At 35.0% G+C, this 25,738-nt stretch overlaps 1 protein-coding gene across 2 annotated transcripts in view; it reads right to left on the minus strand.

The window, feature by feature from the left end:
* ROBO2 (roundabout guidance receptor 2) overlaps positions 1–25,738 on the minus strand; it is a 551,426-nt gene that overhangs the window by 130,868 nt on the left and 394,820 nt on the right. For both annotated transcript variants that reach the window (XM_055086130.1, XM_024120135.2), the window contains exon 4: positions 15,113–15,251. In XM_055086130.1, coding sequence (XP_054942105.1) covers positions 15,113–15,251 — 139 coding nt within the window. The remainder of the gene's footprint in view (positions 1–15,112; positions 15,252–25,738) is intronic.

The raw sequence follows: 25,738 nt of genomic DNA on the forward strand, positions 1-25,738 counted from the left end.
CCCGCGTACCGCAAAAAAAAAAAAAAAAAAAAAAAGCTAAGAGAAAGCAAGCAAACAAAAAAGATAACTAAAATACCCACAAGAATATAACAATAGTTAACTTAACACAGAGCATATTTCAAATCACAGGATAACTAGGCCCCAAAGACAAGGCCTCAAATGACTGCCAGGGAATCCCAGACATTGACCACCTTGAAAACAGAGTCCCTCTCTGGAGACTGGGCAATTAAACCAAACTACAGCGGAGCCCTTCCAGAAAGGCCAAAGCACCCTGCTCACCCCAACTAAAAGTGCCTCCAAGTAGCCTTTTAATCACTGAGGCTATGGCTGTCTTTTGAGTACCCCCTGTCCCTCCCATCTTCTACACCTATGACAGACATCGGAGACTCCAAGGATTAACTCCCCGGGCAAATCTGTGGACAACTGTGAAGTTCATAGCCTGGTATCCTTGGTCACCATCCAAGTTTCCGTCTTCTCCTGTTATCTTATTCTCTCATTTTCACCTCCTCTGCAGTGAGTTTTATCTCCTCTGATATAACCTCGGACAATTTTTTTGTGGTCCTCTTCACAAAAGTTTTCACTGTGCCTTCTGAACTACCTGTTCGCTGATTTGTAAAACTTCATCCTCTATCTTTCTCAGATTTTCACCTTCACCTCCATGCATTAATGGAAATCTGGCTCTTCCCTGTGGGTTTGTGTAAGGGTGGAGAAAGAGTGAAAGAACATCTTCCCAGATATTCCAAATAATACCCAGAGCCTGACATGGAGCAGTTACTCAATAAATATTTTTGGAAAGAATTACATAGCCTCAAAACAAACAAAGCAAAGTTTCAAAAGCAAAACCAAAAGGTCCTATCCCATTGAATAGTAATTATGTTCGCCGGTTTTCAAATGGAACCTTTAGAATTTCTTTCCATTTGACAAATATGGCATTTAATAAGGACCTACTTCACAGGGATGCTGTAAGGATTAAATGAGTTAATACATTTAGAGCGTTGGGACCTGAACCTAGCATATGGTAAATGCCCAATAGATGTCACGTGAGATTTTCCGTAGCTGCCTCTCACTTCTCTAACATCTCCTCCTTCAGAGATATTGTCTCCATCTCCCTTTGCCATTGTCTCATAGCAAGATCCTGGAACTTTTTTTCAATTGGAATGGCTCCATCTTTGAAATCTGAAGTTCAAATATCTGATCCTGCCATAACCTTGGATGGTTCCTACTCTTTTAATCAGTTTACAAACTGAACCTCTTCCTCCATTTCTATCACTCCTTTGCATCAACACTTATTTGTCTACCCTACTTAGATTCCATGGACCATAAGATGCTTGCCAGTATCCTCACTTTTCTTGTCCCACTGTCTTTCTGTTGCATTTGCCTAGGAAAACCTCAATTATGTATTGACATAATTGTGTGTGTATGTGTATATATATATATATATATATATATATATATATATATCTTATAAAATCATGTACTCTTCCTTCCACACTCATATGAAATCAAGTTCAAACCATTCTAGAGATATTGGGATTTTCCTTTGGCTCATAATAACAGAAAGGAATATTTAATTATTTTCACAATTGTCCTTAATATGCAAGCATTTTGTGATAATTCTTTCACTAACCTTTAGCAGATTATTCAAATAATATCTGCAACTCCTTAAATGTATTACTTTTAAATACTTTTTAAAATATTGCAGTTATTATTTTAACTAATTAGAACAGAAAAATTTAGGGTAAAAAGTGCAAATATATCACAATTAAGGAGATAATGTTGGAACAAATTAAGTGCTGAAGCAGGTTAAATTATCCTCCAATTTAGAAATAATTATTTTATTGGCATAAGTGCATTTAAGACAGTTTGGTTTTACAATAGGACTAGAAATTGCAATATCAGATTTGGAAAAGTGGATATATCTCACAGTTTTGTGTTTGGTTAGAAATTAATCTTAACTTTAAGTTATTTTAGAAAAGGACTTTAGAGATTAAATTCACAAGAGTCCACAGAACTCACAGCTCAGACCAGACTTTTTGATTAGCAGCTCCCACTCTTCTTGCACTCTTCTGAGTTGGGAATGAAATCTGTGCAATAAGGGACTGCAGGTTTGGGATAAAATGGAGTTTTAAATTTGCCACATACTTAGTGGCTTTGCAGTATTTGATGGACAAACTCCAGGAATTCTCCTTCATAGGTGTTCAAAGTGAGCAGTTAGGGGCAGGGGAGGCTTCTGTGTCCTCAGAGAGATTTTCATTCTAGGCGGTGCTATGGAAGGTTCAAAAGGCTTTCTTTTCTTGCCTTCTGCTCATAGAAACTTCCTTGTGAAATATGCTTATGGAGCAATTTAGAAATTCAACATGACATAGGAGCACTTATCATTAAATGTGTCACAGAACTTGTGGGTTGGTAGGTCTGTTTGAAAATGAAGGCTCAGACACTTCTCTAATTAAGCTACTCAACTAGTTTGATCAATGCAGCAACAATTTCATGAACAAGAAATGAAAAGAAAAATTCCCTGCCTTATATATTCTAGAAAATATGCAAAAATATACATTCACTTCAAGTCATTAGTGAACCAAAGGGTCTTCTTCTTGTGTTAAATGATGACATGTTTATGTCAAGTCCATTCATGGTATTATTTGTCCATCTCACTGGTATAACCTTCAAAGTTAAGGCAATAAGAAAAGACTATTATCTTTGAAATCTATTTCTTTGAACTATATTCTATTATTTTTGCCCTAACATTAAAAACAAAAATAAAAATCAAATAAAATAGCATTCAGGTGAGCAAGGCCCAGATTCATCGTTTCCACTAAATCGGGTTTCTCAACCTCAGCACTATTGACATTTTGGGCAGATTATTCTTTGCCGTGGGAGTTGTCCTGTGCATAGTAACGGGATGTTTAGTGGCATTCTTAGCCTCTCCATACTAGATGACAGTAGCACCTAATCCCCCAAATGTAGCAATCAAAAATGCCTTCAGACATTGCCAAATGTCCCTCTAGGAAAGGGAGAAGCATAATTGGCCCCAGTTGAGAGCTACTATACCGTACTGAATGTGTATTTGGTGAGCCCCACATGTTAGACGTAGGACTGGATATTTGAGATCAAGATAAATACGGCAAAGGGAGTTGGGGAGTCTGGGAGAAAAAGAAACAATTACAATAACAATGTCAGAGAGACCTGGGCGTGGACTCCAGCTCTGCCACCCACAGGTCCTGTGATCTTGAGCGCGTAGCTCATTTGCTCTAAGCCTCAGTTTCCTCCTTTGTTAAAAGAGGGGATTCATACTTCAAGGCTGTTGGAAAGATTAATTATAAAATGTGAAAGAGCCTAACATGAAGCCAGTGGGCCCTCAAAAAATTAGTTTTTGTTATTATCTTAATATAATTTTCTTTAAAACAAATTATTTTAGTGTAGTAGTTAAGAGAGTACACTTTAGGGCTGAAGTGCTTCAATTTAAATCTCTGTCTGCCAGTGAAATTTACTCCTCGGATCCTTCAACTGTAAAGTAAAGATAGTATAAAAATACTCACTTCATGAGGCAATTGTGATGACTGATTAAATGAGTTACTTGCGTGTAAAACATCTGTAAACATTAGCTTTTACTCCCATAGTTAATCAATTCTAAGATACACATTTTTCATATTTTAAATCTCTGAAATTAGAAATCATCTATCAGAGATGGCATATCCTAGTTGATTTGGCAATCTTTTTTCCGCTTAACTCAGAGAAAAAATACTCTTGTATCTCACAAATAATTCTAACTTGAATTAAGTTACATATGGTATTATTATATGATTAAAAATGATTTAGGTTAAACAAATCTTTTGACTTCTCTATTTATTAAGGACAACATCATTCATCCAGGCACCCAACCTAAGAATAAACTTCAGTATTACTTTTAATCCCTCTTTTCCCATGAACCCTGACATAGAATCAATTTCTAATTTAAAAAAAAAAACCACATTTTTCTTTGTATTGCCACTTGCATTAATATCCATGTTGGTGTATTCACAGGAAATACTCCAATGTAATCCACTAACTAGTTTTTAAACAACTTCCTACCAGGTATGCCTACCTCCAAACTTTCTTTGCTCCAAGCTACACTACATATAAATGTAAGAATCAATTTTCTAAACGTAGAAACAAGAATATATTTCTATTCTATGTGTTTAGTGAATCCCCATTTCACAGTGTGTTCAGTATAAACACTTCATTTGGGATTAGAGGCTTTCATAATAAAGCCTCAACTAACCTTGCCGGCCTTAAATTCCACCACTCCACTATGCTCCAGCAAAACTGAACCACAAATTGTTGGCCTACACTTTCCACCACCAGAGCTTTTTCATCCTGCTTCCATCTCTTGGAATAGTCTTCTTTCCACTTATAGAAATTCTATTCTTCCTTTCAGACCCTCTTCTAGTGTCACATGGGAATAGAGAAGCTTCTATTTTCTGAAATCCTAAAGAGTCTTGTACATCATAGTCTGTATATAATTTTCCTTATTTAATAGTTAATGTTTTTATATCTCATACTTTCCTCTAAAAGTCTTATCTTCCTTCTCAAATTCTTGAGAGTAAACTCATTTTTTTTTTTAATATGCTGGGATATCAACACATAGAAATGTTTGATTGATGTCTGTGGTTACTTTTGAAATAATTCATGAAATATAAATAATATTTTATTAGTCTACATTGAAGATTTTCATTATTCCTTTGAGATAATTGATATCTTACTATAAATTATGTTCAAAATATTTTCTTTCAGTCTCTTCATGAAATCTCAAATAAAGGTAAAAGTCTTGATTGGCTTTTTTGTTTCTGCTCTATGTGCTGTAAATATTTGGACAAAACTATTAGAAAATGTGAGTCAATTAATGGAATATTTATAGTTTTCATTGAACATTTTTTATAACAAGTGCCATACGTTGTATGAATTGCAATGACACAGAATACTCGACCAGATATTCTTTATAAAAGTGCCAAATGCCTATATAGTTGATGAAATGAGTTGAAAGATATTATAATAACTTTTGCAATTGTGACAGTTACGCTCATAAGAATAACTAGCAAAATTTCTGCACTGAGATTTTGTCACAAGGCTATTACATAGATTTTTTTAAAAAATTTTTTATAAAATTTTATATTTTGGCCACACTGCACGACTTACAGGATCTCAGTTCCCGACCAAGGATCGAACCTGGGCCATGGCACTGACAGAGCTGAACCCTAACCACTAGGCAACCAGGGAACTCCTTAAGGCTATTCCACAGATCTATATGATTGATCAATCACCTTCTCAGAAGAAACTTCTAGTACTTGAATTTATTGGAAAAGGTTCACTGTGCCCCAATCACAACTCTCCCTGTCTAAATATGGACTTTTAGAATGAAGCTCCAATGAGTTAATACTGTGTACCAACTAAAATAGATTTCACTAAGAATTGCTTCTATTGTGGTGGAGTATATTCTTAGTGTGCTTTGGAAGCATTCTCTTATCTTTTATCTCTGGCAATTGTATCTTTTTCACACACTAACAAAGATATAATCCTCATTCACATTGTCATTGTAATACTGGGTCTCAAGTTATTATTTGTTTTTTTCCCTTTGTCTTTCAATTCATACCAGTTGACGTGAATATGTGGGTCAAGCAGCAACTTTCCCAAAGGGACTATTATAAGAAATAAAAAATATATATATATGTTTGTAGAAAATGTAAAGTCTGGAACACAGTCCTGCCTTTCAGTTTATAACCGTCCATGGAACTGTTGATAATCAAATATTATCACAAAAATATTAAAATATACACTTTTAGTAAATTCAAAAGTGCCCTGAGAATGAAAAGATGAGTTAAAGTATTATGCCCTGGAAGAGTTCATAGTTCTAGTATTTATCCTTTACTCATGCTATTTAATTCACCTGGCAAACATTTCTTTAGCTTCTAATGTGTTTCTCGTGACTTTATTTTTTTTCCAGATACACTGTTGTGAAGAACACAGATATATTAAGTTAAAATGTTCTGTGAGAATAAAGATAGTTATAAATTCTATTTCAATGGGCAGTGTAAAATAATAAATTTTTTAGAGATGAAAATTTATTTTATATGATATAATGGATTTATTTATTGCTTATAAGTACCATTATAATGATGATTATAAAATCTTTATTATGTACTTTACTACACAGATATATTTTGTGACTTTCTGATGAAAGTGACACTTCTAAATGCTCCAGGCATTTACTAAGCTGTATTTTCCTAATCTTCAGTCCCAAATGGAAAATGGAAAAAAGCTGTTCCCATCCAGTACCTCAAAGTAGTGGTAAAGAGTGTGGACTTTGGAGCCAGAAATTCTAGACCCCTTACTAAGTGACTTTGTCATACTTAACCTCATTATGCCTCATTTTCCCCATTTGTAATATTGGAATAATAATAGTATTTACATCACGTCCTAAGGATAAGTGTATTCATGTAAAATGCCTAAAGTAGGTCTGATATAGAGTAAGCACTATGTTAATATAATTTATTAATATTATATTTATGGGAAAGGAAAATGCAATTAAAAACAACTCTTTTGATTCAGTACTAGACTTTTTAAATAAAGTCTAATAAACTTTTTAAGTAAAGTTTTTAAAGAGATATTTTAGATAAGCATTCAGGGTCAAAAACAATTTTGAATTAAAAAAAAGCCCATTTACACATAGAAATCTGAGAAGATATATGCAAAACGTAAAAAGTAGATGCCATTGGTAATGGTTATATGAGTAATTGTAATATTCCTTTTTAGGCTTATTCATTTCAAATCTTAGGGATTTTTTCCTCTAAAAATGTATTATACTTTTAAAATCGTTTTGCATTGTTGCCATTCATAGATTCATACCATTTTGGAATTTAAAGGTACTGCAGAAACCATCCAAGGCAACTTACACATTTTGCGGATGTGGACTGTGGTACTCAGACATGTAACATAAATTGTTTAAAATAACATGATGCATTATGACAGGGCTGGGGTAAGAATGTTGATCTCCTAAATTCTAGTTAACCTTGCAGCTCCACATTACGGTTCAATTTATTAAGAATAACAACAGAAAAAAATAAACAAACAACCAGAACTGTATCTTAATTTGAAAAGCCTGTGGAGTAATTAATTCATCTAAGTGATTCTAACCACAAATTGTCTTATATAGGCAAGGATTTGTGTTGATACAGTCAATTACATAACTCTTCCCTTTATTTAGTTAAGGCAAGAACCCAGGTATGAGAAAGAGTGTCTCTAATGATAAACATCCAGTATATCTACCCTTGGGATACGGTGTGATGTGATAACTATCTCATCTCCTGGTAAGCCTTTGGCCTGTCCTCCTGTTTGGGCGAAGGTAAAATGTTGCCCCGGTCCCGACCTTAGCCTAGCTGAATGCTCTAATATGCCACACTTTGATGGACGAAGCACACCTGCTGCAGCTCCTGGTGGGACGACACTCACATGCCAGTGACAGGTGGCACTCAGACAGATCCTTTGCTTTGCAAACTGGCACCTGGTCTTGGCTCTGCCCTCACACAACACAAGAGCTGCCAGTTAATGGACAGCAGAGCATCTCTGACTTCAAGGCATTTCTTAGTCCAAGTGGTCCCAGCTTGTTAGTTGACCACTGGCCAGAACCCAAACTGCATGCCAGTTCCTGCATTGTTCCTTAGCAGAGATTCTCAACAGATGGGCCAGTGTGGTCACAGGACGAGGCAACTTGCACTCCCCACCCTAGGTGGCAATTAGTTTTGTGTTAACAGCAACTATTAGCACCTATTTGATGAAAACACAGAAAAAATACCATTTTGGCATCCCTCTGAAAATTGCTAATTAATTCTGTGTATAAACAAAATCTATATTTTCAGCTTCCAAGGAGGGAAGCTTGACCTGGTCCAAGTTTAGATTTTCAAAACACTGGGACATTTTATGTGAGGGTTATGCAATTGGTCTAAAACTACCCTTAATAGTAATGCTACACAGTATTCCTATAAAGTTGCTCATAATATAGTGTTTCTAACCAATTATTTAAAATTTTATCTAAAATGTAAAATTTGTAAGGGGCTCAATTCCATAAACAATTCATAATCACATAATTACAGAGCCCATTAGTTTGAAATACAGGTTTCATGTTCGACAGATACTAAGTCAGGTCCTGGCCCTAACACATATTAATGTGTGTCTTTGGAAACAACTTCTTTAAGCTATTTCCACACACCTCAAAGGAGAGTAATATTATTCTGGAACACTAAGCTTTAAAATAGTGAAAGTAATATATGCAAAAATCATTTAGAAGAATGCATGGCAAATAGTAAGTCCTCCAATAATACTTGCTTTAATCATTACATAATCTTCTTACAAAGATTATGAAAGATGGTGGTTTTCTTATTACCAGTGGACAAAGGATACAGGTAATGTGTGAAATTTGAAGTTCCCAACACAGATAACTGATTGCACTCGGGTTAGAATATAATATCTGGACCATGTTCAATCTCCCAGAGGTAGAGAAGAGGGTGACAACTTTTAGGCTTGGCAAACGGGCTGGAAAAATTTATAAATAAACCTATATGATTTAAAAGAAAAAGTGATATCTCTTAAATCAATAATATTTTATGAGTTTCTTTGGAAATCAATTGGCCAGAGAGAGGAGAATTGTGATTATTTCATGAAAATTATATACTCTGTACTTTTTAGCATTAACTACGTTTTCTTTGTAGTTATCTACATAACTAATAAATACCACCGATCAGTAGGATTTATAAAACCAAGGCACCTGTTATGTACACCCACTGTACAGTGTTTACAGTGCTCTGAATAAGTTATATCATTTTAATAACCCTTTGAATTAGAATGGATGGCATAATTATTCACCCTGTACAAATGAGTCAAAGTATAAGTTAATCATTAGTCCCAATGCATTGCTGGTCCATATCTTCAGGATGTAAAACACAAAGAGTTTAAATAGCTTCCTCAAGGTCACACTCCTAGTTAGTGGTAGATAAATCTGTTGAACATCATTTCCAGAGCATGCAAGTATAACTAAAGGGATAAATGATCAAACAGTGCCAGAACAAGGCTAAAATCCAACATCCCTGACAATGACCTAAATATTCTTTGTTATTGGTTGCTCTATTAAAAGATCCCACAATAATGGTCCAGGCAGTTCTAATTATTTTTTCAAGCAGAAATGGCTAAGACATCTGTATAGCTGAAAAATCATAGAATTTTCATTTACACTTTTCCTTATATTTCTAAATCTTAGGGACCAGTCTATTTTTTCAAAGGCCACATACAATATTTATATACATTGCTTTTCTCCTGCTCTCAGTTTTTTTTTCCCTTATTTTTTGAAAACCACTTTAATTGACCAATCTTGACCAGCCAACCTTATCAGCGTGGTTATTTATCATGAGCCCAAATTACCACATGTCCTTGAAACACACACTGTATGTGAAGAAGGCTGATCTCCTCAGCAGGGTAGCTTAGCACCTGTTCAGCGTCTCTGCATCCCAGAAGCACATGCTCTAAACAATGGAGCTTCCAAACAATTAATATAAGAACATTTTCCAGGGCTAAGCGAAAAGAGCCACTTAGTGTAAAAATGCCACAAAAAGGGGACTTATAAGTGGTCCTATTCATTCCTTTTCTTAAGGAATCATGTATTTATGTGAATCTCACATTTCATGGAACTAAGAACTCTAAAAAGTCTCTCTTAAAATAGATTTGCACTTTAGAAAAAGGAATTTGTCAGTTGGTTCAGGAAAATTGATAGAATTTTGCACTATATATCTTGAAACTCTTTTTCTCTAGTCCCTTTTCTATTTTTATGAAATATTCATGAATTATATCCACTATGTGAAAGCCATCAACTGCATTTAGAATTCGCAGGCATACATAACAATGTAAATGGCATATTTTATTTCTTTTTTTCTGTGACAAGCTATTATGAACATTCCTTTCTCTACTCTAGATACTTACTGAGAAAGTTAGTGTCACTTTAGAGTTAGTTTAGAAAATAAATAAAAATGAAATAAAAAATATCTTGGAACTCACTAATGGTGGTATACTGATATATGATTGATGCAAGATGTTAAATTTCCTGTTTATAGTCCTTTAAAAGATTGCTCATAATTATCCGAAATACAAACTGTACAGACAAACCCAGATAAGAAAATATAGTTGAATTAATCATACTACTTCTTACCCAAATTCTGAGAAGAGATATTTTTATTCTCCTCACAAATATTAAATTAACAGAATATTGTAGCATTGGTAAATTTCAATTTTACTGTTAGGTCTTTGGTTGTAAATGAATAGTATTCTGTTTCTTTTATATTAGTACATGCTATTTTTCATAAAGCTTCAGCATATATATACTTTTTTCATTACAAAATATACAATATCCCTATGCTATGATGGAACATTGCCTCAGTTATTATAAATACTGGCAATTTCTACCACATGAAACACTTTGTGAAAAGTACTAATTAGCAAAAAGCTCTAGGTTTGCCTGAGAAAAAAAACATGTAGCACCCAAGCAAGACACTAGAATTACTTCAGTTTTAACTTTCATTAATGTATTCAGTATGTGAATACTTTCCTACATCACTCAATTTGATCAACATAAAATAAAAAATAATCAATAACAGCATACTTACCTTGCTTAAAGTGACTTCTTTTTCACCATCAATGGCACTTAATAAATACAATAGGCACTTAATAAACATAGGTAAACCTTAAAGTGTTTCTTCTACAATTTCAATTATGCCTTGAAAAAACAGTTTTCTTAAAACACATAATCATTATGAACTACAAAATGTCTTTCCCTTATCTCCTCATTTTGTTCTCCCTACCCACTTTATTTTCACAGTGGTGTGTAAAATTCTTATCCCTAATAAATGAGTCATTGTGCATTTATTTGAGCACATACGTATTGAGACTCTCTGGAGAAAAAGATATTGATACCTGGCACAATCACAAAAAAAGCAGTGACCTTTCTCTTCCTGAAATCTGCAATTGTGAAATAGTAGTATTGTAAGATGTTTCTGCCAATGGATCCTGTTTCAAGCAGGATCCTATGAGGCCTTCCCATGACAAGCTCTCCCCCATATCCTCTGCTTTAGTTCCTCTCTGAAGTACCTAGATAACAGTACCTGATGCACATTTCCTGAGCTGTTTTAGAGATGTGAAAACCCCCCGCCAACTGGAAGACGTTAACTACTTGACGACCTTGAGCACGTAGGCCCAGGCCTCCAGGAGCCGAAGACTGATAATGTTAATCCCTGTGACATCGACCTGTTACCTCACCATCAGCCAGTCAGAGAATTGTGCATGAGCTGATCACATACCCTGCGACCCCCTCCCTCACCTGGCTTTTAAAAATGCTTTGCCAAAACCCATCGAGGGACCCTGGGGGTTTTTAGAGCATGATCCACTCCTCTCCTTGCATGGCCCTGCAATAAACCTTTCTCTGCTCCAAACTGTTACACTTAGGTTTGTTTGGCCTTGCTGTGTTGGGCACATGAACTTGCCCTCACACAAGCAATTAACATTTTAACAGTAGCATATATAAAATGAAGGCTCCTTCCTATTTTGTCCCTTTTTTATATGGAAAATGTCTAAATAAAAAACTTTTCCCTGGTTGGGCATCAGGGTTATTGTTAGACTTGGGAATTGCTATTTACCAACCTCACCGAAATACTTATCTAATCAAAAAATGTCTTTTGGGCTTCCCTGGTGGCGCAGAGGTTGAGAGTCCGCCTGCCGATGCAGGGGACACGGGTTCGTGCTGAGCCTGCGCATCCGGAGCCTGTGCTCCGTAACCGGAGAGGCCACAGCAGTGAGAGGCCCGCGTACCACAAAAAAAAAAAAAAAAAAAAAAAAAAAAAGTCTTTAATAAAACTCACCAATGGTAAGTTGTAATTTCGTTAACGATAGTTACTGAGAAAGGTCAGAAATTTAGGGCTAAATCAAAGAAAGAGGTATATGGGTACTACTTAAAAACTGTTTTCACAGTGAAGAAAAAAATACTCCTTTAATTCATCTCTAGTTACTGAAAGGTTGGCACAGATATCTTCTTCTGTGTTGAAAGTTTAAATAGCTATCACAGCATTTCATAAATTTAAACTTGAATTGAAAAGCTTTTCTTGTCTCCAAAAGAAAAATAGTCACATATTACTTACGTAGTAATTACAGGCTATGCAGCTGCCCTACAAAGCTTTACTATAAATGTGTTAAGCATGAGCCACTACACAAACCTTATTCAAATTGCACTAACGTTAAGCCAAAGAAATGTCATCCTCCACACCACTCCACACAATTGCTTACACAAGAACAATGGCCATCTCCCTAGTCTGAGACCTAAATAATGTAATAGAATCAATGTTGTTGATTTAGGCTATGGTTGGTTAAGTCATTACTGTTATTCCTCACCAAGCAAAAAGGTCTCCTTCCCCCTCATTATGCATACGTGAAGCTTATGCTAATGCATACAAATCTAAGAGTGAATAAGCTTCTTTGAAATACCATTTAAAGATTGAGATTTCAAGAAAAAGTACATGGCTTCTATCATGATAAAAGTACTGACCTCAATTTCTACATTGCACTGATCCTTGCTTTAAGCCTTTCTAACATACAGTTTAAAGCTTACACAGCATTTCCATTTGCCTAATACTTTAAAAATATTTAGCTGGTCACACAAAGCACTGTAGTCATAGCATGCCAGTAACAGAAGAATAAAGAGGAAAAACTTACGAAATGTTTTAAGGAAAGTTGGTAGAGGTATGATTTCAAAAAATTTCAACTTCGTCTTTAGAGGCCTTTATGTCAGCCATTCTAAATTGACAGTTTTAAAGCTGTTGTTTGATTTGTATGTATTATTTGAGCTCGGAAGCAAATGAATATGGCAAGATTTGGAGAATATTGTGGCAAACAAAGCTGTCAGGTTTAACGACTTAACACCTAGAGCAATCTGGTAACAAATCAAACTGGGCTTAAGTTGTATTTTACCTTAATTCAAAGACATAGACACATTAAAATGTAATACACCCTTACCACTTTCTATTTTCTCAACTTTTGTCAATAGGATCCTATTTAATGATTAAAAATATCAGTATCACCAAGGATGTAATGTGAATATCATGTAACCCCTGATAATCATGTGACAAAAGGGCACTCTCCATGACTTTCTTCCTGAAGTCCCAGAAAGCCAGTCTAATCATGAGAAAACACTAGACAATCCCAAGTTTGGGGAACATTCTTAGGATACCTGTCCAGAACAGTCTTAGGATACTTAAGACTTGTCAAGGTCATAAAAACAAGGAAAGACTGAGAACCTGTCATAGAACAGAAGAGACTGGGAAAACATGACAACTTAATGCAATATTCTATAATATCCAACTAAAATACCCCAGGTAGGATCCTGGAGAAAAAGGAAGACTGGTGAAATCAGAATAACATATAAACTTTAATTTTCATGTATCAGCATTTGTCTATTACGAGCTACAAAGCTTTCATATTTGGGTAAGATGTTAACAATAGGGGAAACCAGGTATAGGACATATGGAAATTCTCTGTACTATCTCTGTAACTTTCTGTAAATCCAAAATTATTCCAAAATGAAAGATTTTTTTATGGACAGGCCATTTATTCCTCCTAATTGAAAATTAATCTTTGTCTACACTAATTTTACAGTATAATTAATCTCTAAGTCTTACATCAACATTTTCAAATTATATACGAAGTGCCCTCAAATTTGTGGAAAGTTATTTAGTATATACAGAAGATGGACTCCAATACCTCAATTCCATCACCTCTACTTGCTTTTCAATCTGCTTCTCCACTGAGAAACTTTGAGGAGGCTCACATTCACTAACCTCTCCTAATAACATGCTTTAAAACTAGGTGTCTGACAGCAAAGTGAGAAAAGAAACATAGTCAACTCTCTCTACCATTTATGCCGAAAAGCTAAGCAAAGTAAAATTTTCACTTGTCTCTTTCCTATAGATTGCAAAGAACCTGTCACTATTAAAAATGTTTGGTCCATTTGAAGCCAGTGCTGTTGATGATGTGACTCTAGAAAGTATAGTATCAGAGACCTAGGGATATGTAAAAATGAGATTTTGAAATGAATGTATAAATCCAGGAAAGAATCGATAGCAGTGCCAGTGAAAGCACAAAAAAACTCAATTTGATTTCTGTGAAAGCATGTTTACTTTCAGTCAGTTGAATGAAACCTAATTTCTTTTTTAGGAAAGAAAATTAGCAAAAAAAGCAGGATGTGAAATTTTTGGCAGACCCTGATTGTAGTAGGTGTGATGGCTGTAGTTTCAGAAGGTAGGACTAGGATGAAGTCAAAAGAAATCTTATAGCTAAATACGCTTGTTACATAGGAAAAAAAAATACTTGAATGATTTATTTGATCATAAAAGGCAAGGTCCTGGGAGAATTTTGACTATAAAAAAGTTTTATTTTTATTTTTATATAAGATGACAAGCATTTCTGGACTTACCCTAGAGAGCTGAAAGATTGGGTTTTGGGTTTGGTGATAAGAATAGAAAAGAGTTGGAAGAGAAGATCTCCATGAAGAGATGGCAAGTGAGAAAGTGACAGGAAGTCCTTAAGTGAAAAATTCCCTATGTGGATAGCGATGTGCCTTTTCCTTATTGTATTGAATGAGATCCATTGTTCATTGCAGACCCTACAGTTTGCTACACCCAGTAGCCATGGCAATAGAGCAGTAGCTGAAGGGGGCGTTTGGGGTGGGTGGGTCATTAGAAATTCAGCAGGAACAGAATGGCAGGCCTAGATGGGGCCAGGAGAAAGAGAGTGCCTTAGGAATCCTTGATATTGGGGGATAATAGATGGAGTGGAGGGTCAGGCATTTATGTGAAAATTCAATGAAAGAGTGACATCAAAAGCCTGGAGGACTTCAGTATATAAAACAGCAGATATCTGGCTTTCATATATAAAAATCATGTGTGAAAATAACATACCAAGATATGAGTGTTTGGTGGTACAATGTGGGCTGTCTTTTTCTTTTATAATTATTCAATGGTTATCTAACAATTTTCCATCCATATGATGTTCTTACCTTCCTCTTGGCAAGTCTGCGTCATCCTTTTTCCACCGCACAGTTGGTTGAGGATCTCCTTGGACCTGACAACGAAACTCTACAGCTTCTTCCTCCAGCACCACCTGGTTAATTGGCCTCCTGAGAAATGCGGGTCGTTCTTAGGGAAAAAAAAAAAAAACCAGTAAAATAAAATGAATGTTGTGCATACTTCAAGTTCATTATGAAAAAAAGCCTAGAAAATATGTGGTTTATTTTTGGTACATAGGTACCTAATTTTATAGCTCAACTATGTCTTGATAAGGGCTTACAGATCCAACGTAACTGTATAAGATAAAATATTTTTGGAACACATAAATAACTATGGTTTGCATATAAATCCATACAATCTGTTGGAAAATATTAAATTGATTCTTCTGTGAATTTCTGAGCTAAATCATGTGGAACTTGTCATAAAAAAACCTGAACAATGAATTCCAAAGAAACAAGGAAAGAGATGATTATCTTAATCCATTAAAATGACTCAGAGTGGGAAAACTGAAAGTTGAAACTAATGGAAAATATCAAAAAGGAAACAAATATTAATATTCCATCAAGAATGCTAGAGAAAACTAAAAACGTTGTCCTCTCAAGATGAGTATTATCTAAATTTTCTCACTAAGGCTATCCATTTGATAAGGACCCAATACTTCCATGAATATTTTCACTTCATATATGATTTTTTTGTGTGTCTTAAATTTTTAAAAAATCTGTCAATCTAATTTTTCTTAAATAAAAAACAGTATCATTATTAATTACTGTAAACTATATATTTACTGTCACAAACTTTTCTAAGGCTATTTCTAATTATCTTTCCTAAGTGTTCCAGATACTTGCCCATTTTTATTTACTTAACTTTTCTGTTTGTTTATTTCTCTAGTATTCTGTTTTAGTGTTTCTGTCCTTTAGTCTTTTGTTGTTAATCTGTACCTAGCACCGTTAATCTGCATTCTAACACTCTTCTAAATAAAGCCTGGAAAAAATAAATTCCTGTTCATAAGAATCTTACTACTGAAGAGAAGTATAAAACAAAATGTAGTTTTACATATCTGTAAACACTTCAATCTCTTGTCTAGTTTCCTCTCTTTTTTATAATGATCTGATTCTGATACAGGAAGAATCACCATTTAAATTTTTATTAGCCTATGTCTCTCAATCATAGGCAAGTCCAATATTGTTACTTATTGAAGTAGGAAGAGAAGTCAAGGAAAAGAAAAATGAAATCCATAGGGAGTTGACACAATTTATGGCCATATGGCCATATTTAGTCACTTAGAACTTTAGTTTCAAACCCAATTTAAGAATGTGAATACAGTGGCACAAAAACTGAAACATATTTAGCAAGAAATCTTTAAGGAAAATAAATCACATCAAATAACATATGCTGAGTATAGACTGGAAGTATATGATTTTACTGACTAAATAAAGACCCATATTTATGAAACAAATGTGTAAGCTACAAAAGCATATTTTACTGCAATAACGTCAACCATCATTGGTATTCGGAAGGAAGACAACTGCATCTGTCCACAGGGCAGCTGACAATAGGGATCAAAATTTTCTTTAAACACAGACAGACCTGCACATGCTCAAGTATCTGTACACTGGGGCCCCCAAACCTCAAGCCGTAAAACAAGGCTCATGGACTTTATCATGGAGAGGTTTTATAATGCAGGATTTAGAAATAATCCATATAGACTTGAGGGAAAAGTTTGCTTCAAAAGATTTTAGGGGGTCAGAAACAATTAGCAGCTAAGTGTGCCCCTTTGACCACAGGACAAGTCTGCAAGTTGGATAGAATTACTTAGTGTTATCCTTTGACCACTGGACACTGTGTGCTCCAAACAACTATTTTAGTGCCTGCATAGTTCATATTGAGCTACTGTTTTTGGCAGTATATAGGCAAAAGGATCAGTATCTTCTTATGAGTGTTTGGAATATCAACAGAAAAAGATGAGTCATTAGCACAGAAAGCAGGATTGATTTCTTCTTTGCTATCACTTAGGGATATTCATCCAGCTCATCCAAAAGCTGCAGTAACCCAATATTAAAAGAGATCCAAGCCACTGCTGATATCACTAATGAATGAGAAATTGTCTGTCAGGCTATCCCTCCTGCTCCCTCGGATGTTAAAGGGGGAATTGTCCTAAAACTTGGCATATGGATGAGTAAGCTATGAGAAGTCTTTCCCTCATCCACTCATTCATTCAGCACATGTTAATGCAGCTTCTCCTATGCCAGGTTTCGAGCTTCGTAGCTGGTGAAGAGCCAGCAGCTTGGTTTTATCAGAAAAGTGGTGAGAGATGAAACTAGTTAGTTGGTAAATGGTGAGACAATGATGGGCCTTCTATACCATGTCAAGGAATGTGAGCTCTACCCTAAAGGTGATAGAGAGATGTTGAAAGATTTTAACTAAGGAAGCACCATTTTTAATAAGCATATGAAAACGATTGTGTTGGCAGATCTGCGAAAAATGAATTAGAAGAGAATATGAAGCAGTGAATTAGGTCAAACGGTTATTGTAAGAAATTATTTCAGCTTAGAACTGACACAGTGGTTCTAGGGATATGGAAGAGGGAACAGAATGAAGAGATACCAGAACCGGGTGATCAATCAGATGTGGAAGGAAAGTCTAGAAAGATTCTCAAATTTCCATTTGGCAAACTGGAACAAAGTGGCAGGTAAGGTATGGATATGGCGTGTGACTGTGTCAATCCTTTCACTGCAGATATGGTAGATATGAAAAAAATGGACCCCTTAAACTGAAGCCATTGTTAGCCTCCTGTTACTTGAAGTCAAATGCTTCCTTAATTAATATGGTAAAGGAGGCTACTTATATTATAGAGAGGAGAAAATAAATATGATTACATCTATAGACATAGAGAACCTGTTGGATTAAAAAAAGTTCTAAATAAAGAAGGAATCACAAGAAACTTCTTAAGTATAATGAAGATATTTTATCAGAAACTAAATGCAAAAATTATTCTTTAAAAGTAATGTACTAAAGTCATGCCTAATACAATCAGGAACAAAATGGACATGCTGACATTAATAATCAGTAAGAAAAAGAAGGAAAGTGTGAGTATTGGAGAAGAACCAAAATAGTCATTACTTGCAGACACTCCACAATACAAATAATACAGAATAACTTCGATCATTGATAACTGCAACAAAAGATAAGAACAACACAGGATCATTGCAGCAATGCTGGCAGTATTGGAAAATCGGGGATTTCAGGATAAATTGTGGCAAAATCATACCTTGGGATGTTAATGCTATCTCTGTATCTATCTCTCTAACATGGAAAATTTTCATGGCATGATGCTGACTACGAAGTAAATTGCATAAGGTATATAGATTAGTTCCACTAAAATACACATGAATATCTTCAGGCAAAGTTATTGTATGTTTCCTTTAACATGCCACCAGTCACAAAATTGCAGCATATGAGTATAATTAATTCAAAGAGCAAACTTTGAAAGAGCTGCCACAAAACTAAAATTGTCTCTTCGTTCAGAGGACACCATTAGGGCCTTTGAGGATTTTTTTGGTTATCATACCTGTTCTAAGTCCCACTGTTTTGTATGGAGACACGTGGAAGCACCTGATTTACAATTTCAAGAAGGAAGAAAGTTATGGCGTTCCCTGCTGCTGTTCTGATGAACTCAGTAGGGGTGGAGAACTTTGCAACGAACTTTGTCTATTCTCTTCTGCCCTCAAGCAGAGTTTAGTTGCCTAGCAACTAGATAACCACAGGAGACTATGTGGTATAGAATTTTTGGAAGCCTAACATTGGTTTATGGTGGAAAATGCAATTCAATTGATAAAAAAAAATGGACAATGCAAAGAAAAACCCAGAAGAAAGTCATTTGCATATACATGGCACATCAGAAAGGGTTTTATACCTGAATGTACCTGAGGTTGTGCCTTCCAACAAAGTAACATTGCAATTTACCAATTCATTGGAATTTGGTCACAACTTTAAAAAAATTGTTCTGAGAATTTCCATAGCACCTGTTGCGGCAATTATCTCTAAATTGTGTTATTCATTATTTCAGTTGTTTTCTGCTAATTATATTAAGTTCATCTTCTACTTTGTAATTTTAATAGCCCACAAAAAAAACAGTATGTTAAAAACTGTAGGTTTGCTTAACATTTATTTAGATGGAAAGACTTTTTTTGGTAGGAATTATTTTCAGTTTACTTAACTAGACTTTATTTCCAGAAAATCTGAGAATCAAAAATATGAGTATTAAAGACTAAATAAGTTATACAGGCAGAAATGTATTTTTAAATGCTTTGCCTTTGCAGGGGCTACTGCTACCATAGCCAAACACAAAACCACACCCCTTTCAGACGCAAATTACAAAAATTACAAGGAATTATCTTGGGGTTTATTGTTTTGTGTCAAAATCATCTGCAAATAATGTAGTTAGAAGGATTAGAAAGTAAGATGACAAGAGAAGCATCCAGCAAGTCGATAACTGACCACATTCAATACCCATTAATGCCCCGTGAAGTTTGTACTCCATGAAGCTCTGGACAACTACAATAAATATACATGAAACACCTTGAACTACTGACTCACAAGCAAACCAAATTTTAAGGCATGTCAAAATAAGGTCACTGATTTTTCTATGTTGTTACCTTATGGCTGATCACACATTGAAACACGGGTAGAAATCTCAAGGGCTATTTGCTGAAGGTTTATCAATGAGATTAGAGTCCCTCTGAATGGCCTGATCCTTAATTATATAGCCATAGTGTGATCAGAGGCAATGTCTTTGCCAATGCAATTAACATTTTTTTATTGTGAGATTAATTGGATTTGAATCACCTGCATAGTTTGCTTATAAGTTTAATCTCTCTTGAGATAGCAGTGTTCTTTGGCAGTGTGGTACTATGTAAAGTACAGGTCTCAAGTAGCCAGGTTAATTTAGTTCCCAATTGGCATTGTGGAAAATCCAGCTTTGTATGCAACTGTAATAAAATCAAATGCCAAGTCTCCTTGTGGTTACGTCAATAATACTCAGAAAGCAAAATATTCAGTTCAACCCCAAAACCATAAATCTGAAATGTGGTTGCATAATATCTCTCAACTTTCTTACTTACATGCTACAATGAAGGAAATTAATTGTCCAGAGAACAAATTTCTTTCAACTGTATTCAGTCATTGACTATGGCTGTAAAATTGGCAAAGGCTGTGCTGTGACAGCTATTACTAGGACAACCTTAACAATTTAAAAATAAACTTTGCTTGACATTATAAAAGTAGCATTATGGCAATAATTACATAGGTAGAGTCCTTTAAGTCCTCTAAGACCAAAGCTATGCAGTAAAAGCACATGGGACCTAATTACTGCTTGTAAGTCTTATCTTAACTTCAGTTGACCCAGAAGGATCCGCCACCCAGTAGTGTCTATTAAACTGGAAAGTCAGATGGCTAGTCCTAGTATGTCTCCTTTTTTAAATGGGTATGTATGAGGGGCAGGGGGTTATGATAGCCATTGAATGTGAATTACTGTGCCCTTCCAATATGGACTGGATGATAATGATCAGTTTGCCTGACTGTGATTAAATAAATCCTTGCTGCACTAATTTCTCTTCTTGCCAAGAATTTTCTTTGTCTGAGAGAAACCACCCTATGAAGCAAAAGCAAACATAGGTAAATATTCTCAGAGGGAAAAGAATGCCTTTCTCACCATGCTTTAGAGGCAAAGTTTCGTGTTATTGCTGATATGATATGAGAGTCATACTGAAAGGAGGGGACCTGTCTATTCATTTCCCTACTCTATTTAAACACTCAGAGCCTGGCACATAGTAGGTGTTCAAAAGATATTTATTAAATAAGTGAACAAATTAGAAATATTTTGCTGTTTTAAAGTTTGCAAGTTAATATTATTTAAAAGAACTAAATTGCTCTTAACAATCACCTTGATTTTAATAACACCTTATGTTTTAAATTCTTAAATGAAGGCCACAAGTTATCAATAACACACAGATATTTCCTAAGGTTTGGTTCTGAGATTTCTTCCCTCATAGCTTTGTCTCACAGTATCTCAACGACACTCAGGCCATCAACTATTATCTCTCACTCAATAACTGAATATCAGTATAACCAGACCCAACCTCTATCCTCATCCCGAAGAAAATAGTCATTTGAAGAAAGCCTCCAGTGTAAAAGACAGAACAATGCAGGCGAGAGGGCAGGGAAAGGAACTTAGAAGAAAAGGAGGATTGCATCATGAGAAAATTTTATTTAAAAAAAAAAGAATATTGTTAAAATCCTGAGATGCAAGATAAGTTAAAACATCCATGAAATAAGAACAAGATGCTATAAATAAGGAAGATTTCAAGAAAAGAAAGATCTAGAAGATTTAACATCTCATTAATGAATTTACGCTTGACAGAGAAATGGAATAGAAAAAATGGACAGTATATTTCATTGACTTGTTTGAATAGAGCGTTTTTAGATTGAGATTGCTCAGTAAGTGTCCAACCAGTAAAAGAAAAAAGTGCTCAAATGAGGCATGGTATTGAGACATTTCAGAACCATGGGATAAAGAGAAGGTACTAAGTAAAGTTTGGGAAGATTAAAAAAAAAGGAAAATGATCGCATAGGGATCAACAGTACTCCTCAACAGTAGTGATGGAAGCAAAATGATATTGAAGTGGCGACCTTAATATTTCAAGCAAAAATATTTTTTTAAACTTGAATTCTATAACCAGCCGAAGTATCCACTAAGTTTTGGATTGAATAAAGATAGTTTGGTCTGGAATGTGCTCTAGGCTCTAGTCAAGGAGAAATCAGGAGAGAAACACTGTTCTGAATATAGGAGTTAAACAAGAAAAAAAAAAATACAGGATACAGGAAACAGGGAATCCAGCATCAGAGGAAAGGGAAGATGAATATCAGAATGAAGTTTCTGGGGTAGATCTAAATAGAATCCAGCCTGGTTGGACTGGGCAGAAGTCTGACACCTCCAGGATGGCTGTAGCAAGAGTAGACTTAATAGCTAAATAGAATTTAGAGAATGTTAAACCTTCTGTTGAAGATTTCAAGAAGAATACAAGATAGGCATAGATAAACATAAGTAAAAGGAAAAATGGATTTATTATTAATTCAAAGAAGACCAAATATAGTGCCAGAAAAGTAATGCCATTATAATAGCATAACACTTAGCTCACAGTCAATATTTACAAGGTTTTAATAACTTAAATTCTAAATGTTAATATAATCAATGTTTCTAAAGTCAATATACTGAAAAGACAAAGAAGGGAAAAGACAAAAAGAAGGGAAAGTATAGGTGAGAAGTTGGGGAAGGGAGTATAAGTGGGCCAAATCATCATCTTCCAAAATAAGAAGTTAAAATGTATAAAATTGCAGAATAAGCACATAGAAATATGGAAATAAATCCCAGAAGAAAAAGATAAAACAGGCTTACAGGAATGTTCAAAGATGAGAAATGTGTGTGTGTGTATGTGTGTTGGGAGGAGGGGAGGTTGCAAGCTCTTTCTGTATTTCATCATAAGTTTTGCAATACTTCTAATGTCTATTAGAAACGTAACATAGAAAATCTTTTTTCGTGTATCACTTTTATAAACATTTAAAAATCATTAGGAAAAAATTCTTATTTTTAGTTGCTTTTTAATGATAGTTAAATTCTAGACAACAGGTATCCCAAACCTACCCATAACTGGAAATTTAATCATGTACTTCAACTCTAGTTTCTCTGTCTTCAGGATCTCTAGAATTTAATTAACATATGTAAATTGCTATGAAGTATTCTTTATGAAGATATCTAGACCATAGATTTTAGTGTCCTTCTACACTGTGATGCCTACTTCTAATTTTTAGATTTGGTACTGCCACTTAACTAGGATGTTACTTTATGGTCAGCAAATATTAAAGAAGAACAAACAGCATAAATGATTCAGAGAGTATGGCAGAGTAACATTTTGAAAATTAAGTCACACTGATTAAGACTTTTTCTAAAGAGCAGATTTTTTTTTTTTTTTTTTTTTTTTTGGTATGCGGGCCTTCCTCTGTTGGGGCCTCTCCCGTTGCGGAGCCCAGGCTCCGGACGCGCAGGCTCAGCGGCCATGGCTCACGGGCCCAGCCGCTCCGCGGCATGTGGGATCCTCCCATACCGGGGCGCGAACCCGGTTCCCCTGCATCGGCAGGCGGACGCGCAACCACTGCGCCACCAGGGAGGCCCTAAAGCGCAGATTTTTAAAGGATAATTTGCAATTTTCAAACTAAAAAACTTCTAAGTCCAATCCCACTTATTAAAGAGTCAAAATACTTGCAGATGGCTATTGTATTGGTAAAGACCCTTTATCTTTTTCATTGGTTCCCTTGGCATTATAAGTGAATCATATTTTTGAACAATTAAATATCATCAGTTACTTTTTCTGTATTATATATCTTAAAGATGGAGTTGCAAAGGACATTTAAAAACTTCCATTTAAAAGCTGGAAGAGTACAGAGTTGTCATAGTAGCCAGAGTTTTAAAGGCAGAATTGTTACTACATGAAAATAGAATTGAGAGAGGAGAGGTAAACTGTCACTAACCGGTTTTACATTTATAAACCTCCCACCAGAGATAGAATATCTAAATTCTATGAATTATTACGATGAAATACAGATAGGTTTACTAGAAAACATTTTCTGGATATAGAGCATCAAAATAAACTAAAGAAGGCCTCATTATACATAGCACACTAGTTATTTTATTTTCTCTAAGAATTGGGGAATCAAAGTACAGGAGGGAGTCTTTCCCATGCAATACTTGTCACAATCTTGATTTAGACCATCACTACTCTTTTTATGTTTTATTTCTAGGTTTGGATGCTGTTTTCTTATCAATTATGGAATTTTAGTTTTTCCCTCAACTTAGTATTGTACTTAGGTCAGTTCTGACTAGTTTACACCATGAGATAAATGTTTCTCACCTTCCTAAATCAACTGTTCCAGAAGAACTGCCTGTAGACAAATTCAATCTTTTTGGTTTATAGCTACTTTCAAAATAATTTAGAAGTCCCCCCTGTAACTCCTGACATATTTAGGGATATCCTGTAGTTCTCGTCATGTTTTTAGAGAAAGTAGCATGAATATTTCATAACACAAGTCACATTTGGTAAGTCTAATTGCTTGGGTAATAACACTAAACCCTTTCAATTTTCTTCTGAAGGCAATATACACTGCTGTAATGAAACATTTTTCTGTTCCAAAGCTGGTGGTAGCTACAGAAGAACAGAGATGAGTGTTTCTTTAAATAGAATAGCTGTACTTGTGGGTTTTCAATGCTAATGTTCAGTGACCGCTAATTTCATATCTTAGCAGGCAAAACTGTATTTTATTCATTATGGAGTGAAGCACATTTTGAGACTCTTATAGATAGATAACTGCATGAAATGTAAGGGCAAACTGATATTGTCTGAGCTCTCTGTAGGACAGAAATTTACATGCATACTTTGAACAGTTTTATTTTTACTGTTCAATTCCTTTAATGAATTATGGGATCCTGGTTTTGTCATTTGGGACTTCAAGCTGCTTAGTATCCACAAGGAGTATTACCAGAGATTACCTGATACTCAGAGCAATTGAAAAGAGAGGCTTGCACTCTAGTACATATTCATAAAGCACACCTAACACTCTAAATGTAATGGAAACCATAATATGGCTCTTTTTTGCATCGCAGCATGGGATCCCATTATACCACGGGTGGCACATCCCAAACTGCAAAAGAAGTTTCTTTAGGGATGTATGCCAGATTCTGATGCTACCTCAGTGTGTTTTGGAGTAATGACATAGGATCTTATCATACCATGCACACAGATTCAGAAGATTATTTTACTGGCACATACAAAAAAGTAATTTGAAATTCACAATTATCTCTTGCATTTAAAAAAGAAATCATAGTATCTGCAATAGTGACTCTTTTATTCAAATATATATAGAGAGAGAGATAGATATACACATGCATCTATATATGTGTATGTATATACATATGTGTATGTGTTTGTGAGTGCGTTTGTGTGTATACATATATATTTCCATACAGATACTTGAATGCGACTTCAATGGGACTTCAATGTCATCTAAAGGAATGTTTCATTTTCCAGCATCTTTAGGATCCCCATTTTCCCCTATTTTCTGCCATTGTATTTCTCTTTCAATTTTCCACAGCTGCCCTGTAGCATTTTCCTTACTTTCGTTTAATTGGCCATCTTTACTACCTCCAATTTTCTCCTTCCTAATGTTTTCTCCACTATTTCTGTGATACAGATCTAATCACATTTTCACTAACTAATTGAATTTCTCCAGCTAAAGAGTCCTTTGGTTTTTAAGTTGAAGAAACATGAATATTATAGCAAAAGAGTTGATCAATTTTTTTTCTAATTTTGATTGCGTGTGTATAACTAGCAAGCTAGTCTTTTTATCATGAGGTAAAACTGCAAATAGCTCAATCTGAAATTTTTTAAATTAGAAAACAAGTGAAATGGCTATACACTGCACTCTCTAATTTTTAAAAACCTTACCCTGTGTCATGCACATAATAAATACTTGATAAATGCATCACAATGGAATGAGTGATAAACTTT

Source organism: Physeter macrocephalus, chromosome 1 (genome assembly GCF_002837175.3).
Source record: "Physeter macrocephalus isolate SW-GA chromosome 1, ASM283717v5, whole genome shotgun sequence".
NCBI lineage: Eukaryota > Metazoa > Chordata > Mammalia > Artiodactyla > Physeteridae > Physeter > Physeter macrocephalus.